Source organism: Sorex fumeus, unplaced genomic scaffold, assembly GCF_029834395.1.
Source record: "Sorex fumeus unplaced genomic scaffold, SorFum_2.1 ptg000149l, whole genome shotgun sequence".
In the NCBI taxonomy this organism is placed as follows: domain Eukaryota; kingdom Metazoa; phylum Chordata; class Mammalia; order Eulipotyphla; family Soricidae; genus Sorex; species Sorex fumeus.
Window position 1 is genome coordinate 3,020,631 of NW_026606206.1, and position 18,807 is coordinate 3,039,437.

Sequence of the window (18,807 nt, forward strand, 5' to 3'; positions counted from 1 at the left end):
CTCTTGATAGTAGACTATCTTGACATTAAAAACAAGAAATTTCTTTTGCATGCCTAGAAGGCACTTGGCTATGTGAAATGACAGAGCATAGAAAACAGATGAGTATGAAGAACAATTGATAGAAATCTTAGGATATTAATGAGAAAAGGATTTTCCCTTTAAGTCAGAGGTATTTAAGATATGCTAAGCTGGGTTCTTTTATGAAAAACAGCTGGGAAGAAAAGAATTCAATATATTAGTACTTGATTATTAGAGAAATAAGCCAAATTATAGCATTGGTTATACAACATCAAGACCTAGAGTTCACACATTTAGTTGGAACACAACATTGCTAAACTATTTTATAGGAGTTTATCCTGGAGGAATAGGCACAAACCATGGTTAAGCTGCTTGATTTAATTTTTTTAGCACTTGAAAAAAAATGTACAATAGTTTGAACACTCAGTCTTTGTAAACCTCCACAGAGGTCAAAGATTTCATTCATACGTACAAAATTAGTTAAGAAATTTTTTTTTTGGCAATTTCATCTTAGTAACCCGTTTTATCCTATTGCCATTGTCCCAACCATTGAAAAAGTTTACAATAATTTACATAGAAATATTTTCAAAGTGCTTAAGAATAGTGATTGTTCTCTGGGATATTTACAGGTGGCCTATACATTGTATGTACAGCTGGTACACATTATAGAACAAGTTTCATTGCTGGAATATGGCTTTCTAGGGAAAGTGCATATTTGGCCAGAGGTGGCAATACTGTCTAGAAATTCAAGGTTTACAGATATTTGGTAACCACATCCAAAGCTGAAGTAGAATATAGACGGGATATTTACAAAAGTTTATATATATATATGTATATATATATATATATGTGTCAAGCTTGATCCACAGAGATATCTTGATGTTCTTCTAGGCTGGATGAAGCAAGAGACTTCAGCTGCTGGCTTGGTTACCATTCCGAAGTGGGATATTGGTTTTAGACCTCAAAGGTCAAGACTTGTTTCAGAAGTCAAGCTAGATCATCATCTGTGCTTACAACTGATATCTGTGGGAAAGAAAAAATGGGATGAACTTGGTGATAACTCACTGGCGGCAACTCCAGTTTCTAAAATTCATCTTTGCTTGGGAGTTAATGGTTTAGAAACCCCCCACAAAAGGTGAAGTCAGACCCAAAATGGCACTAAATTGTACCACTAGTGACTTGTAACTTGAATTCTACTCTACATGGTAGAGAGAAAAACTAGCCTGACTGATTCTGCCAGTACTAGTTAATCATCTTAAGCCCCAGTAGAAAAAAAAGTGAAAAAATACTGTTATAATGAATTGGCTCTAGTTATTTGTTTTATCAGGGAGCTTGAGAGAAAACTTTGACATCTGTGTTGTTCCACCAACTGCTCCCTAAGGACAAATACCCCATTTGTTTTTCAACTAAAGAATAAGTGACTGACCCTACCACCGAGAGAGAAATTAACTGGACTAGGTAGGACAAGGTACTTTTATACTTTTGGTATATAATAATAATAATAATAATATGCTTCTGGTAATTTGGGTTATATGAATACGATGACTTGAAGCCAACTTCACTAGACACAAGAAGCTAACTTGTTAAGTACTAAGCAGGCAATTGATTTAATGGTTCAATATTGATTTATATGTTGTTCCAGTAACCAAAAATATCTCAAATAATATTGTCATTCTAAAAAAATCAGATCCTTAGATCTGATCTTAGACTACCGAATTCCCAAACAGTAGATTAAATATTTTCTAGCCTCAAGTTCCTAAGCCTGCTCAGGAAGACACAGCATGAGATAAAAATCCTCTTTTGAGAAAATTCTACAGGAAGTCATGGTATGTCAAGACACAAAGCCAACTTACTGCTGGGTAGGTGTGTCCAACAGAAGCGCTGTGTCTACCAATGTCTATTGATAGGTCCTCTTCTGTGGTCTTCAAGTAGACAGGATTGTCAAAGTTCATGCTTTTCATATTTTTATGTTGCCAATTCCGCCACATCAGGTAGCCTCCCACTGCTGCCATTGCCAAAAGCACTGAAAGAAGTGATAGGATGACTAAGTATGATCTAATCTCAAAACAAACAGAGAAGAATATGTTTAATAATCCTTGATAACTGACAGGAGTATAATTATTTATGAAGTCAGGATAATTCACATTTAGATTATAAATGGACCCGGAGATTTTTTAAGTCTTTAACACAGTTCAGCAGTCAAATGTTTTCCCAAGCACCGGTATTAAGCTAGATGTATTCATCTGATCAAGTGTAGACTGCAGAGACCCTCTTTAAACCAACTGGATTGCAAAAGCTTCTGGAGAGTTCAAGTGTTCTTAGGCTGTTATTCAAGCTTGGAAGCCAGTAATTTAGGACAAAAAGGCCTTTAAAACAAGGTGCTTTGGAATCTCCCACAACTAGTTTTAAAGTTCTTTTTCCTGGGTTTGCACATTCTTTTTTTTTTTTATTAAAAATTTTTTTAATAGACATCATGAGGTACAGTTGCAGACTTACACATTTTTGTGCTTGGGTTTCAATTATACAATGATCAAACACACATCCCTCCACCAGTTCCCATTTCCCACCACCACGGATACCAGTATCCCTCCCACCCCCCATCCCCTCCTGTCTCTGTGGCAGGGCATTCCCCTCTGTTCTCTCTCCTTTTGGGTGTTGTGGTTTGCAAAAGAAACATTGAGTGGCAATCATGTTTGGTCTATAGTCTACTTTCAGCATGCTTCTCTCATCCTGGGAGGATCCTCCCCATACCCTTTATTTGGTGCTCCCTTCTCTATCTGAGCTTCCTTTTCCCCTAGCACGTGCGGCTGGCCTCCAAGCCATGGAGCAAAATTCCTGGTACTAATCTCGGCCACTCCTGGGTGTTAGTCTCCTATTTTTGTTACTTTATGTTCCCCAGATGAATGCAATCTTTCTATGTCTATCCCTCTCTTTCTGAGTCATTTCGCTTAACAGGATACTTTCCATGTAGTACCACTTGTATGTGAATTTCGTGACTTTGTCTTTTCTAACAGCTACATAGTACTCCACTGTGTAGATGTACCAAAGTTTCTTTAACCAGTCATTTGTTCTCGGGCACTCAGGTTTTTTCCAGATTCTGGCTATTGTAAAGAGGGGTTTGCATATTCTTAACAGTTGTGAATTTATCATGTTGCATCAAGTAAGCTAGGAGAAGAAAGACGAACACATGACAATTTCATGTATCTGTGGTATATAGAATACTGGATGAAGAAATGTATTGTAGTGCAGGATACCTAGATCACTCGTGAACCCAAATGGTTAGACAGGAGGTCAGAGAAGGAACAATATTGAGAGGGGGATGAGAAGAAGAAAATAGGAAGTAATGGGTGAACAGGGGTCAGGGCTTCATTTATCCTGGCTATACAGATGAGTGCTACAGTCACATATCCAAAACACAGATTCAACAAAACTGAGAATATGAGATCTAAGCTGCAACCACTGGAACTCTGTAATTTGTCGAGTTGAAAAGTGAGGTTGGGGTTGGGATGGAATAAGGGAAATCTGATGAAAGGAAGTTGATACCGGTGGTGGAACTGATGATGAAATATTAGATGCCTAAGACTCAACTATCAACAGCCTTGTAAATCACAGTTCCTTAATACAATCAAATTCAAAAAACAATTCTTGGTAGTGGGAAATGTACACTGGTGAAGGAACGAGTACCGGAACATTATATGACTGAAAGCCAATCATGAACGACTTTATCATGGTGCATCTCACTGTGATTCCATTTAAAACATAAAATTTTAAAAAAACAAACCACAATTCTTAATTTAGCTTCTACAAAGCCCCAACTCTAAAATAGTATAATCATGTATGTGCTTGTACATTCTCTATTTCAAAGAGTAATAAAACACTACTTTATCTTAAAGGGACTCAATGTGAAAGGAAGTAAGCTAAGAACACAAATTTAAAGTAGAAAGCAAGAAATACAACTCATTATGTTAGGGACTGGCAAGGTGGGTGCAGGGCAAAAGTCATTCAGTGCCACTTAAGCTAGGGTGGTATAAAGGGACTCTGTAGATGAGGTAGGAATCTCGTATCAAAAAGCTTCATTGAAGTCATGCAATATACATACAAGTGGTGCTACATGGAAAGTATCACGCTAACCGAAATGAGTCAGAAAGAGAGGGACAGACATAGAAAGATTGCATTCATCTGGGGAACCTAAAGTAACAAAATAGGAGACTAACACCCAAGAATGGCAGAGATTAAAAACCAGGAAGTTTACTCCATGGCTTGGAGGCCAGCTTCACACTTTAGGGGTAAAGGCAGCCCAGATGTAGAAGGGAGCACCAAATGGGGGGTCTTGGAAGGATCCCCCCAGGAAGGGAGAAACATGCTGAGACTAGACTCTAGACCGAACATGTTGCCACTCCACTCGATGCCTCTTTTGCAGGCCACAGCACCCAAAAGGAGAGAGAGAACAAAAGGGAGTACCATGTGACAGAGGCAGGGTGGGATACTGGGACCTGTGGTGGTGGAAAATGGGCACTGGTGGAGGGATGGGTACTCAATCATTGTACAGTGGAAACCCAAGCACAAAAATTTGTAAGTCTACAACTGTACCTCATGGTGTTTCACTAAAATTAAAAAAAAAAAAAGCTTCATTGAGTCCAGATAAAAATCTACTTACAGAGGGGAAGGATGGCCCAGGCTGCAGACGTCCCTTTGGGGGGGACACTGACCTCTGATACTGCTGTGGTCACATTGATCTCTACAGGGAACAAAAGTATTTAGCTTAGAAAAGAATAGGAATTCAGAATTAGAAATTGGCCCATCATGTAGACACTCAGATCCTTGTGTTCACCATTCATGTTCCGTACTGACTAAATATATACCAAGAAAAACTGGTCTAGTATTCAAATCACATGCTGTAATAGCTATTTCATTAATGGTTCTCCAACAGAACCTGAGTAAATCAGGTCAGGCTGAGATTTGCAAGTTATAAGTACTTGGTGTTTAAATGTCGGTTACCAAAACAGGGGCACAACTAGTAGTTAAAGGCTGAATTAATTTAATGTAATAGAAGCAACACAGACTGTGACTGTTAGTTAGGATTAACGGTTTGCAATACTGAACCCAATACCTCCAGGAACTATTCCACTAGTTGGTGAAATTTCTGTTGTGTTGGTATCTTTTGTTTCACTGTAAGTCACAGTAGTTGCAGTACCTAAATTATAAAAACCAAGAACCTGGTTAATGCCAAGGTACTTGGGTGGCTGCTAACTTCAGACAAGCCATGTGCTAGTTGTTGTTGTTGTTGTTGTTTTGTTTTGTTTTTGGACAAAAAACCACGGGAGACACTGCTGAACCATCTTCCATGGTAAATATGTCAAAACAGAAAAGCAGCAGTCCTCAGTCAAAACCAGAAACATAGGAGGCTCTGAGAGGAAGCTTCAGGATATAGAACTTGACAATTCAAGAAGATATATATTTACTCTAATGACCCCTTGTCCAAAGTTGTCCTACTTTGGACAAACTGGCAGGTTACCGAATGTAACCTGCCCACACGGCAGAGTCTGGCAAACTCCCCGTGGCGTACCCAATATGCCAAATACCAGTAACAATGATGGGTCTCATTCTCCTAACTCTGAAAGAGCCTTGAATATGGCACTTTTTAAAAAATATCAGGTCTAGGACGAAGGAGACGTTACTGGGGCCTGCTCAAGGCAATCGATGAATAAAAGGATGGTCGTCGTGATCGTCGTGACCCCTTGAAAAAATGCCCCAGACTCCTGGGAGTTACAAGAAATGCTCTCTAAAACCTTATTACCAGTCACACTCATCTTCCTACCACACTGTTCTCAACTGTTTTTTCAGTAAACTGGGCTAGTACCCATTGTGACCCCATATTAAGTTAATAAAAAATTCATGATGAGTTCTTTGCTCTCAATATGCAAGTTTAATCTGACAACCAAAAGTTTTACAACAGAAAAGTAAAACACAAGTTTGGTTTAACTGTTTAGGATAGTATCACCCGCTGGACCAGGAGGTGTTCTGTAAGTAGAATTTCATGCCTCTCCTTTTGAGAAAGAATATTAAGACTGTGCTTAATGTTCTACAAGTTGGCTAGCTCAGAGCTGTTATGGGGCAAAATGGCATAAGTCATTATAAGTACCCTGGCGATTTAAAAACTGATTATTTTAATAGAGACTTAACATACACTGAAATGAATGGAAAGTACTGAAATAATAACTTGAATCCTTGAGATACTGAAATAATAACATGAAATATTAGCAGGAATGCTCTTAAATCTAGGAGTCCAAAGAGAATTCCTAAAGTTTCGATCATTTTTTGTTGTGAGCATCTTGCTCTCTTCCTTATTGCACACACACAATCTGCTTGTGGTTGATAAGGATAAAGGCTTACTTTGACATCCCTGGCCATTTTCTTCTAGATTGTACCCATTGGGACAGGAACAGGTATATTTAGGAGAGTGATCGTTGATTTGTGGTGCTGGCAGGCATAAGTATTCACATCCTCCATTCGCCATGTCTTCTTCACACCAATTTTTGCCTAATCAGAAGCAAAAGTTCCTTAACACAAGCATCCAAGCGTCTGGTATACAGAAAGCTCTATTACCCTAAATGCTCCGGATATCATTAAAGGACCTCAAGGAAACAAAACTCGTCGTCAAAGTGGAACCAATACCAGTGAAGAGTAAACATCAGGGTAGAGGCAGTGACTCAAAGAACAGCACACAGCCATCGCCCTCTTGGCAAATTTCTTGCAAGTGAAATATAAGTTCTGCCATAAACAGATGGGTGGCAAGAGTGTGGGTGAAAGGAGAAGTGCCAAGTTTGGCACCCACTGTTGGTCCCTGAAGGTTCACAGGAAGGAGTTATATGCTCTCCTCATTTCTGTATTTCCTTGGTCCCACCAAGTGGAAGAAATCCAGCTAGAGAGTATTGTGAGGGCATTTATTTCGACAGAATGAGTCAAGTGTTTTGATCAAGAGCCAATATGATCAAATGGTCTGAGGATTAGGCAATCAATATATAAGATATCACGGCAGAGCCTGGCAAGCTCCCCGTGACGTATTCGATATGCCAAACACAGTAACAACAAAGTCTCCAATGGAGATGTTACTGGGCCCGCTCAAGCAAATCGACGAACAACGGGAGGACAGTGACAGTAATATAAGATAAAACAAAAGGAAAAAGAAAAGCTGAGCACGTTTATGGCATAAAAATAGTACATTTATGGCCAGTGCAGTACTCTTGGAATGAAGAGCAAGGAGATAAGAAAGACTGAAATAAAAGATTGAACACTGAGGATAAAGAAGAATGAAGGTTGGAAACTCACTAGAAAATCAGAAATATACCGAATAGTTTCAAACAATAGGCTCAAAGTGTTTGTCATATTTACAATTAGACGTTAAGGGACAGGTACGAAAGGGCCCCTTTTGCAGCAAGTTGTTTTCCAAAAGAGCGTCTGCTCCCTGGCAGGTTCTGTGACATGATTATTGAAGGTTTTGCTTTCCCACATTACCTGATGGCTGTACGAGCTCATGGTAGACAATAATGTCTTGGGCATCATTAAGGTTGTTGACTAGCGTGGCCAGTTCTGATCCTGTGAATTTATTGGCACTATAGACAGCTTCATTTTCCCCATCTATCCAGAAGACACGGTCCTAAAACGTAACCCCCAAATTAGTACAAAAATAAAGAATTAACATGTCACTATTTCAGGTCACTGGCAGTTTAATGAACTATATCTAATGCTGATCTGGGACATCAGCTGTACGTTCAAAAGAAACAAGTTCAGCTTTCTCAAAGTGTTAGGGTTAAAAGGAATCCATTTCTACTGTCCTAGGTTTTGGGGGATCTAATTCAAGTCATGCGCCTCTGCCCACCCCTCCTCCTGTTGCCTTTTCTCTCTGTGGTGCTACAGTAACTCAAAGGTACACTGAGGCGTGGGGCAAGGATTTACCTCAAATATTGTTAGTGCGAGAGGATGAGCCAGAAACTCCAGAGACTTTAGTACTATCCTGCGATCTTGGCCATTCAAGTCCACACTGGATAACATGTGCAACTTGGAATCAAGCCAGTAGAGACGGCTCTTTATTAAGTCTAGATGGGGAAAAAAAAATCATTGTATGATAGGTTAGTGGGCTGGAGCGATAACAAAGTGGGTTGGGTGTTTGCCTTGCATGCAGCTGACCCGGCCTGCCAGGGTTCAATTCCTCTGCCTTTCTTTGAGAGCCTGGCAAGCTACCGAGAGTATCTCGCCCGCATGGCAAAGCCTGGCAAGCTACCTGTGATGTATTCGATATGACAAACTCAGTAACAACAAGTCTCACAATGGAGAAGTTACTGGGCCCACTCAAGCAAATCAATGAACAACGCGAGGACAGTGGACAGTGCATGATAGGTTAGTATAACACTAGCCTCTGACAACAATAGCTAAAGAACTCCATTTTCTACTTTCACAGTCTTTCTCCAGCAAGTGGGTGCCACTAACGTTCAGCAGTATGCCTCACGTCATGCAGAGGATTCAAGGAGTGCCTCATTTATTGAATTAACTGACTTTAAATACGTCATCCAAATTATAGAAGTCACAAAGAGAGTAGCATTTGGTAGTGCTCCCAGGCAAGGCAAAACAGAAACAAAAACACCTTGGAGGCAAAGCAAATAAAAGCAAGGCAAAAGAAAACTCAATTTAGGAAATGCTATGTCAGGATATTTAAGATGACAGATCCTTGGGGGTGGGGACACTGAATTTGTGTCACATATCAGGTCCAAATGGACAGAAAAGCTAATAAGTATGAGCCTGTCATCAGTTAAGTCTCTCATTCTACTTAACCTGCTTATTCTCATCCAGTACTTCGATTCTAGAAGCAATCGTTAACGTCAACAGCTGAAAGTCCAGAATTAAGTATGGAGAGGAGTTAATACTGTAAAGATAGCTCAACTCATGAAGGAAACAGACACATACCTAGTGTAATGCCATTGGGCCATTGGATATCCACTGTCACCAGTGACCGTCTATCAAATCCATTCATTCCTGCTTTCTCTATTTTTGCTGGTTCACCCCAGTCTGACCAGTAAACAAAGCTAGGACGAAATAAGTCATAGATGCTTAAGAGGAATAAAGTTGTAGCTTGACACAAATGTTAAATGGATCAGTAGAAAATTCTAGGGATTGGCTTCTCGAAAACAAACTGTAATACTTAGTTCTAAATTATGTTCTCAGTAAACAAAAGTTAACATTAAGAATTTCAGGGCTTATTAACCATATTAATTTACATAAGTCTGACATTTCAATTTCAGCTCGGAAACACAGGTTATATACTTGTTATGAAAGGCCAAGTCTTTTCGCAGAGCGAAAGATGAGTATCTGTTGAGTTCTGTATTAAGGGCTGGCTGAGGATGCTCTTAATGAGGCTTCCTGGGAGTGTACTGAGGTTTCTACAGGCTTAGTCCACTTCCTAAGCAGCTTGAGTGGAAATTGAGGGACACCTCTCTGAAACACGTTCTCGTAGAGCCCTATCTATTTTAATTGGATTTTCAGAGACTTAGAACTTTCAGATAAAAAAGCCTTAATGATGTGATCGCCCAACACCCTACAATTTCTGCCACTTCTTAGATCTGATCATCCAGAATTAACCTGGTAGAATGGGCAGCAAGGAATGAAATTCGACTTTGGTTGAAGCTGGGTGATCACAGGGTTCAGATACAGCATACCTCCGATCTGAAAGGTTTCATTACTGTGATGGCGTCAGCAGTCACACTACTCAGGGGTTGGGGCTGGGGCGCAATCTAGATGAGACCATCCTAAGATGCTTAACCATAACAACACCAACAGCTTGTCGCGTCCCAGATCATTGTTTACTGTGGGCTTTCAACACTACCGCATACAGCAGCTAAAAGGCTAGGCAATGAAGAAAGAGAATACAAACCCAGACAACGGGTCCACAGCTATGGAGGCAGGCTCTCGCAAGTCAGAGTTAAACAGACGCTTCCTCTTGGTTCCATCTAGGGTAGCTACTGAAATAGTCTTAGAAGCCGCATCAGTCCAGTAGATGGTCTTGTACACCCAATCAACAGCAATGGCTGCAGGATTATAGACATTGTCGATCATTTTAACATGTCTACCAACCTTGTCATCAATTGAGGCACTGCAACAGAATAGGCCACAAGAAATTTAAGAGTTTGACACCATCAAAGCCTATGAATGGACTTGTGCTTGCAAAATGGTCAACAGTTTCATTTAGAAGGAACTCTAATAAAAACCATAGCTCCAAACTCATGATTTAAGCCATGCTGCTGACACTAAATAATGTTGGTTTTCTAGTTGCTGATATCTATTCTATGTGTGTAAGAACAACATACTTTCCAGTAATTTGTTTCACTAAGTTTTCCACTATCTAAAAAAAACTGTTACCACCATTTCTATCAGCAGTGACTATCCACTACTTTCAGATAAATGTAAAGAGGGAGAGAATGGAAGAAATGAATATCTTTCTAACTATAGCCCTCTTCAGAGATAATTGCTAGTTTCTAATTAGGAAGTGCTGATAATTTAAGCTTTAAGAGCCAGAGCTTAGGTTGACTACCACCAACTAATTAAATCTTAGGTTGGACGAGAGAGATCCCTCCAAATTGCCCCATGTCAGAATGCAACTGAAAGTTACCTGAAGATGGCCTTTTGGCTTAGATCAGCCCAGAACAGTTTCTGAGCAGCAATGTCTGCATCCAGGGCCACAGTGTTTCTTAGCTGTTCAACTAGTTGGATATATTCTTTCCTCTCTAAGCCAATCTTCCTGATATCCCTTCGATTGGTAAAGATCAGACTTGGCTCTTTGCCTGCAAGACAGAAGTCCAGGTTTTGGGTTCACTGAAATAAGGCCAAGTCTATTTATTTATTTATTTTGCTTTTTTGGGGTCACACCTGGCGATGCACAGGGGTTACTCCTGGCTCTGCACTCAGGAGTTACTCCTGGCGGTGCTCAGGGGACCATATGGGATGCTGGGAATCGAACCCGGGTCGGCTGCGTGCAAGGCAAGTGCCCTACCCGCTGTGCTATCTCTCCAGCCCGCAGAGTCTGTTTAAAACTCTTCCACCCAACAGAGTAGCATTTAAAAGTGAAGGCACTGCTGCAGTACTTTCTCAAATAATCTTGCCAGAATACATGCCCTGGGACTTGCAAGTGCTTTCCAGTGTTAAGTAGGCAGTGGTGTGTGTGTGTGTGTGTGTGTGTGTGTGTGTGTGTGTGTGGATGTGGAGGCAGATTGGGAGGGGATGGTGGTTGTCATAGTATCCAACAATAGGGTAGCTGATAAACAAGTGACTTACTTGAATTTCTCTCAAGTCATTAGAAACAGAGAGTAAGAAAACCTGGTTGATATGATGGGGTCATATGCCAAAAGAACAGTCAAGACAAGTGTCCAAATGAATGATTTGCCATTTTAATTCCATGTGTAATCTACTGGAGTCACTGGCTGCACCTTTGAGAAGCAGGTGAACTCAAAAGTACCAGAGCGATACCAATAGAAGTCCATTTGCCGACCCCAGTGCCATTGGTACAGCCTTAGTGGCCCCTAAGCACAGCTGGGCCCAAATATCAAGTCCATTTACCTACTGCCTTGCACACACCAGTGGCGAGATCCATTTGATAGCCACGACTACATTCACACTTGTAACCGCCTTTTAAGTTGATGCAAATTTGACTGCAGATTCCTGGGTTTTGGCATTCATCAATATCTAGAAGGGAGTTGAGAGTTAGTCTGTCTGTTCCTCACACTGGAGACAAACCACCCTTACCCATCCCCTGCAGGAGTTAGATTCTCATCTTGAACTCACCTCCACAGGTTTTTCTATCGATCAGTTCAAACCCAGCTGCACAATCACATTCATAACCTATAACGAGGTCTTTACAGATGTGGGAACATCCACCATTATTAACCAAGCATTCATTTACATCTGAAATAAAATGTATTGAGTTACTTCATAATTCATCCAAGTTGGTGTTTAGTCCATAAAAAAATATTTTTCTCCTTAAACTTCTTAGCTATTTGTGACAACTGATCTATCATTAGTCTGGTCAGATCCGTGCATAAAGAAAATTTAATCTGGTGTTTGTTGTTGTTCTTTAAAGTAAGGGATTTCAGAGTCCACAGGGGGAAAATAAACTCTATATTCTTGGCAAGTATCTCTGGTTCAGGCAACTCTACGCAGTATTTTGTCACTGCCTGGGCTTTTAAATGATCACTTTTAAATTTCACTCCTCACACCGTCAGCTGAACTTAATTTATTAACGGCAGCTTAACTGGGCATTATGCAGGATTCCAAAAGCATAACCTGTTCTGAATCCAATTAACCTTCCCAGATCTGTACTCCAGCAACCCCCCTCACTTACGACATTCTTTCAGGGGCTCGTCACTCCAGTCCCTGCAGTCCTGCTCCTGGTTACACACTTTGCTGCTATCAATACATTCCCCACTTCTGCACTTGAATTTTCCAGGGCCTAGGCACTGATTAACTATAAAGGGAAACAGAAGAGGGATTCCATGAGTGGGTTTGATCCGAGCAGCCCTTTCTGGGACTCACAAGAAGAGGCCCTTACCGTTTTTGCAGTTGACTTCATCGGATCCATCCACACAATCTCGGATGCCATTACACTGCCGGCTGCCATGGATGCAACTACCATCCTCACACTCGAACTGGTCAGGTCGGCAGGTTCGAGAAGCTACGAGGAAGGGATTACCACTGTATGATGTGGGCCAAATGGTTCCCTCTTGGTCCACGGCAACTGTACCAGGAACAGAGGTGCGATTGTGATAGAAAGCTACTTACGACAGTTGACCTCGTCGCTGCCATCCTTGCAGTCAGGATCACCATCACATCGCCACTTCTTGTGGATGCACTCGCCAGAGCCGCACTGGATCTCGCTGGCTGGGCACTTTGTGTGCATCACGAGCTGGCGGCCACACTCTTCCAGGGTCTCGTCTGACAGGTCTGAGCAGTCGACGTCATTATCACACACCCAGCTGAGGGGGATGCAGAAGGTGGTGGAGGTGCTGCACTGGAATTCATGGGCTCCACAGGTGGGTGGGGCACAGTCAAGCTCATCACTTCCGTCGCTACAGTCATCTTGGCCATTGCATACAAAGTTCCTGGAGATGCAGCGGCCACTGGAGCATGTGAACTCATCCGCACTGCATGTTATATTGCCTATTGAGAAAGAGGATGTGCCACTCAGAGACTTCTAAGCCCTAAATCCCTTATGCCACCTTTTGACCATGAATCTTTAAAATTCTACTTAGGAGCTAAAGTAAAATCAGAGAGACATCCAAGTTCCTGGGATACTAGAGACAGTCTTACCGTGTTTAACAAAGAAAAGAAAAAAAAAGAGGGACAGCTGAATATGAATAGAAATAAAGGATTGAAAATTAGTTGAAGATGCAAAATTAATTAGAGATGAGAATAACAGTCAACGCTTGAAGGGACAGTGATCAATTACTTAATCACTATGAATTCATTTTGGAAGGTAGAAACCAAATTATCTTTAAATGGCCAAACAATTCATCAGACTAGGCCAAATATTACTAGCTGAGACTATTAGACATTAGCAATAGAGGCTAACATACATTCATGACAAGTACCATGACAAGATCACAAGAACGGAAGCCACTTGTTATACCATCACTCATACTTTCTTCTCTATTGAACTTTCGAATGAGGGTCAGGAATAACAGGTTTCCAACACCGAAGTTTTAGAAAGTCACAGGTAAGGCTTGAATAGCAATCTAACAGCCAGGTATGCTAATAATGATAAGCCAGTCAGACTAGTCTGTTTGTACTTGGACTCAAATTCCTGTTGCACAAATTAAAGTCACAATTTGGTGATAATTAGAGTAGAGACCACAACTCTCTTGGGAAGCAAAGAATCAAGAGGTTAGTACTTGGCAGCTTCAGGGCTTACCAATACATAAAAGCTCAATTCTAGGATTTTTTTTCTAGATTGAATACCAAAACTCATTGGACTAGGTGCAGCAGAATTGACCTTAGGAGATGACTTCGGCATACAAGATTGGTGTTTCAACTGCAAAGGCCTTTAGCTCATTTGTTTTCTACTGCATCAGGAGGCCACGCTTGGAAACTGGAGATTGAGAGCCCTACAAAATGGGCGATAGCTTGAAAGAGTGGTCAGAGCAATGTTTGTATAATCTCGAGAATTTCCCAGGGCCTCACCTTTAACATGTAGCATTTTATGAGAAGAATATTTGCCAAGAAGAATCACATGAGAGAACAGAAAACAGTTTTTACAGGTAAGAACTGTGGTAGAAGGCAAGGGTACCACCGGTTGGGTAGAGTTTTCTTTCTGGATCTCTGAGCAAGTTGCTAATTTATATTTCTCTCCAGTTCAACTTTTACAAAGGTTAAAACTTGGAGAAACGTCATTGTAATGCTCAAGTTCTTCCAACCAGCAATTCTGGTTTGGACCTAAAGTGCTTGCTGGCTGTCACCTCTTTCCAGTGTCACTGAGCTCAAGTGAGGAAGGCGGCTGGATTGCAGTCTTAAAAAGGGCCAAAAGCTTCACTTGAGCCTTTAAATCCTCATGTCGGGAGCAACTTACCTGATTTCTATTTGCCTAGAAGAAACACCAAAACAAGCAACGGTCAACTACCATGTGAACTTTTCAGAGTTTGAGGGCAATTGGGGAGGACAAGTAGCTGAGCAGATAGTGAAGTCACTGAAAAGTAAGTCGATGTAACTGCCATCTTCACGCTTAAGTTAGCTTCCCCTGCCCACCCTTCTTTGAGGACAAGGGCCTTTGGGATAAGCCACTCAGCCACTCATCTTCTTACCACAGTTTTCTTCATCTTCTCCACTGTCACAATCATTTTCACCATCACATCTCCAGGATACTGGGATACACTGAGTAGAACTGGCGCCACAGCTGAGTTCATTTAGGCGGCATGTTCTCATATCTGTTGATGACATACAGTCTCAAAAGAGCCTTCAAACTCATCAGGGCAAAGCTGCAGCTCTGTGCTGCCTGAAGCTTACACATGAACCTCAGTGGCCTGGCTCACGGGTGAGACTGGACTTTCTGATTGGAGCCGGGGGCAGATCCTTTGCCAGCTCCTTTGAAGCCAGGCCAAACTACGCTACCTGGCTTGGACCCACGACTGAAGGAGCGCTTACCAGGTCTCTCCTTCGGGGTTCCTCAGCATGCTCCGTACTAGCTATTGTTTGACTTGGTGTGGCCAGATTTATTAGCTGGCCTGCTCCTTGACCATTACTTATCTACTGGATGGTTTAATGGCTCTGACGTCTTCCTTTGCCTGGATTCCTGTTAAAGTCTTTCTTCATAAAACTCAATTCGATTTATGTCTTGCGAAAAGTTATGACATGCCCTAGTTCTTTACTATGAAAACTCCATGAAAACTCTGGGGGTAAATCTTTGGCTTTCCCTGTGGTAGCTTAGCTGCCTTGGCCAGTATTCTTATCACTCTCTTCACTTCCTTGTTAGAAGATGGAAATTAACACACTTATCTTTCTTTCTGCTTGATTTTCTTTTGTAGTCATTTTATGGAACTAAACCCTCATTAATGTTAGTCCTTTCCTTTCAGTGCTTTGATAGACTTTGCTGCCTCAAAATGAACTCCAAGCCTTTTCTCATCTTGACATTCAAATTATCATAATTGATCTCTTTCAAGTCATCTTTTTCTACCAGCTCATAGACTTTTTTTAAAAAAATACCATCCTAGAATACTTGTCCTGTGAAATGTTCTCTTTAATGAGAAAGTTCCCTACTTTAATGATAATTTTAGGCTGTTTGTGTGTTAAAACTCACTCTATCACCCCATGAATAGACACCTTACCTTTTCACCAATATATTTTTATTTTTCATAGCATGAGAAGCAGTGGACCAAAAGCTTATACTTGGCCCAGAGGGGTCCTCTGTGTTGACTTAGCTTCCAGGACCAGATTACCATCTGCTCATGATTATTACACATTTGAAATCTATGCACCTAGTCAAGGAGTTCTTAATCAAAACTCTGACTTCAGTCTTTAATTTTCAATAGTGAAGCTGCCCAAGAGAATTTCAGTCTTGTTAGACTGGGGAAAAACATACTTTAAAGGAGAATGATCAACCATTCTTTAAAGTTGATCTTCTTAAACTTTAAGGGAGGCAAAGAAAAACTAACAGCGAATCGTAAAGAATACTTGGAGCTACAAATATTGGAAAATTTCAAGTCCAAAGCAAGTCACACTCACGGCACTGTTCAGGGCTTTCATCAGAACCATCTTCACAGTCTGGGTCGCCGTCACATTGCCACCGGCTGGGAACACACTGGCCATTGTTGCATACAAAGTCAGACTCAGCACATGTCTTCTTTTCTATGAAAATTTATTTTCAGGGTTAAAGTTGAAATCATTTCCCAAAGAGTTCTTCTCATTAGAAACAAAACTGCATTTTGATTTTGATATGTTTTACTCTAAAATTAAAGTGGAATTAGGACCAAGACTGTCAATAGTCTTTGAGAAATTTAGATAGGATGGGTGGAATTACAAAAGTAAAAAGAAGGGAATCATTCAAGACTGATATAAAGTCAATGTAAGACCAAAGTGCTCTTACATTATGAGATACATCGTAAGTGGTCTTAAATTGTAAGATAAATATAAAAAAAGGTGAAAGGTTACGTTAAAATGAATTTCTTTCCTGTTTAATAATGCTGGTATTAAGTAACTGTTTCATCCTTTTCATGGGTTTTTTTCTACGTTATTCAAGCACTGAATTCATAGCTGAACATTCTATGCTATGATCAGATCATAGTCTGATAAACCCTTAACACTGTAAATAGCAAAAATAGCATAGTTTTTTTTATAGTGGTTGGTATTTTCCTCATAAAAATATCATATGAAATTAAGTGTCATTTGAGGTCTTGGTGTAATAATTGATCTAGGAGCTTCTCAATGTGCTCAGTGTGGACATAGGAAATCGAATTCCAGTACTGAATAATGTTACCCATACTGAGAGGGGAACTTACTAAGAAGAGTCGAAACCTGTGCTTAAGAGATCTGATTTGCTATATATACACATATATTTGAATTTTATGCATCTTAATTTAAAGTGCCATTAATGTTTCAGGAATAAAATGCTACTCTACCACATTTGTCACCAAGGGATATCGTACTTAGAATCTAACTTCTAAGTACTAACACCAACCTGGGAAAAGTTGTTGAAACGGCTGTGAAAGGTACTAGTGTGTAACTGACCAATGAAATTAAAAGTCTTGCACAAGATATCAGATCTATTAATTCTTACTAGGGTAGGCCTTTCTCGTATAATTAGATTGACCATGCAATTTGTTTGCCATATTGTAACAATCTCAGCAGTCATTTATATCTGTCGTCTATATTGATACCTGTTATACTGTTTCTTATACCAGGAAGATAACCAGAAACCAGGACTGAGAGCACATCAGACAGTTTTGTTTCCTAGCCCTGAAGAAATTAGAGTTTAAGAGACTTGACAAGTAGTCACATAGGATATTCTAAACTTATGCTTCTCAGACCATACTCTTTCTGGTCTGCATACCTATATTCTTAACCCAAATTTCCAGGAAAAATCATTCTTCTCAGGCAAAACCTTTTTAGTTTGTGTAGTTACAATGAAGTTAATCACTGAATATACTTCTGAGATCTATTTCTGGACAGTTTCACCTATGTTTTCCTCAGTGTATTTAATGGATCCTGACAGTTTAATTCATGGGAGTCATGTCATGCTGAGGTTTAAATTTGGGTTCACTCAAGACCTGAACCCTAGATATGTGCCCACTGAGCTACCTCCCTGGCCTCAGAAACCATGAACTCTCAGGCAGTATAAAATGACACAAGGATAGGATGGATTGGATGCATTAGTATTCAAACAAATTATAAATAGGAAAAGACAAATTGCTATTTAGAGTTCATCTTCATGAACATAAACAGGGATGGTGGAAAAAAGGTATTTGAACTGAGACTTAAGAGATGAATAATTTAGATGTATGATAGAGGAAGATATTATAGCAGTTATATATAGAGTATCTCAGTTACTTAATTATTAGTTTGGCCTAGCCTTTATGAAAGAATAAACCACCAGGACCAACAGAAACACATGGTTTAAGAATCCAAGTTGAAGAAGACTAAATATGCCAGTTGACATGGTTAAAAGAAAGAATTCTGCTAAAAATTGTCCACTAAGCACTTCCCAGAGTGATCTCTGAACACAGCGGGGTTTGGCCCCAAACCAAATAAGTATTCACAGGTTTCTGGGCACAGCTCCCACTTCTCTACCTTGAAGTGGATATTTAATTTTTTTCCATGTAGTGTGATCTTGATTATATACTCATTTAACTTCTTTTTATTCATTTTTGTTTTTACCTTCTTATTTACCTCCTTAGGGCTGGAGCGATAGCACAGCGGGTAGGGCGTTCGCCTTACAAGCGGCCAACATGGCCGACCCGAGTTCGATTCCTCCGCCCCTCTCGGAGAGCCCGGCAAGCTGCCGAGAGTATTCGATATGCCAGACACAGTAACAACAAAGTCTCCAATGGAGACGTTACTGGGCCCGCTCGAGCAAAATCGACGATCAACGGGAGGGCCTTTACCTTTACCTTACCTATTTACCTCCTTACCTCATATGGACACAAAGTTGGAGATGATGTTTAAGCTTTAATATTTTCATAATTGTGCATGAAAAAGTAGATAAGGACATGACTGAAAAATCCAGGAATGAAACCTGCCTTTGGCCTCTACTTTTTGTCTGCG

At 40.4% G+C, this 18,807-nt stretch overlaps 1 protein-coding gene across 4 annotated transcripts in view; it reads right to left on the reverse strand.

Annotated features, from left to right (window-relative positions):
• Nucleotides 1-376: 376 nt before the first annotated feature.
• VLDLR (very low density lipoprotein receptor) overlaps nucleotides 377-18,807 on the reverse strand; it is a 33,971-nt gene continuing 15,540 nt past the window's right edge. The window contains exons 3-19 of one of the 4 annotated variants that reach the window (XM_056106900.1): nucleotides 16,273-16,395; nucleotides 14,856-14,978; nucleotides 12,841-13,218; nucleotides 12,611-12,733; nucleotides 12,404-12,526; nucleotides 11,848-11,967; nucleotides 11,623-11,748; nucleotides 10,679-10,850; nucleotides 9,944-10,162; nucleotides 8,980-9,098; nucleotides 7,975-8,114; nucleotides 7,534-7,675; nucleotides 6,412-6,558; nucleotides 5,129-5,212; nucleotides 4,676-4,756; nucleotides 1,872-2,041; nucleotides 377-1,041 (exon numbers count right to left, since the gene is read on the reverse strand). In XM_056106900.1, coding sequence (XP_055962875.1) covers nucleotides 1,006-1,041; nucleotides 1,872-2,041; nucleotides 4,676-4,756; nucleotides 5,129-5,212; nucleotides 6,412-6,558; nucleotides 7,534-7,675; nucleotides 7,975-8,114; nucleotides 8,980-9,098; nucleotides 9,944-10,162; nucleotides 10,679-10,850; nucleotides 11,623-11,748; nucleotides 11,848-11,967; nucleotides 12,404-12,526; nucleotides 12,611-12,733; nucleotides 12,841-13,218; nucleotides 14,856-14,978; nucleotides 16,273-16,395 — 2,426 coding nt within the window. In that variant the 3' untranslated portion in view covers nucleotides 377-1,005. The remainder of the gene's footprint in view (nucleotides 1,042-1,871; nucleotides 2,042-4,675; nucleotides 4,757-5,128; nucleotides 5,213-6,411; nucleotides 6,559-7,533; nucleotides 7,676-7,974; nucleotides 8,115-8,979; nucleotides 9,099-9,943; nucleotides 10,163-10,678; nucleotides 10,851-11,622; nucleotides 11,749-11,847; nucleotides 11,968-12,403; nucleotides 12,527-12,610; nucleotides 12,734-12,840; nucleotides 13,219-14,855; nucleotides 14,979-16,272; nucleotides 16,396-18,807) is intronic. The other 3 variants (XM_056106902.1, XM_056106901.1, XM_056106903.1) reach the window with 3 other exon arrangements.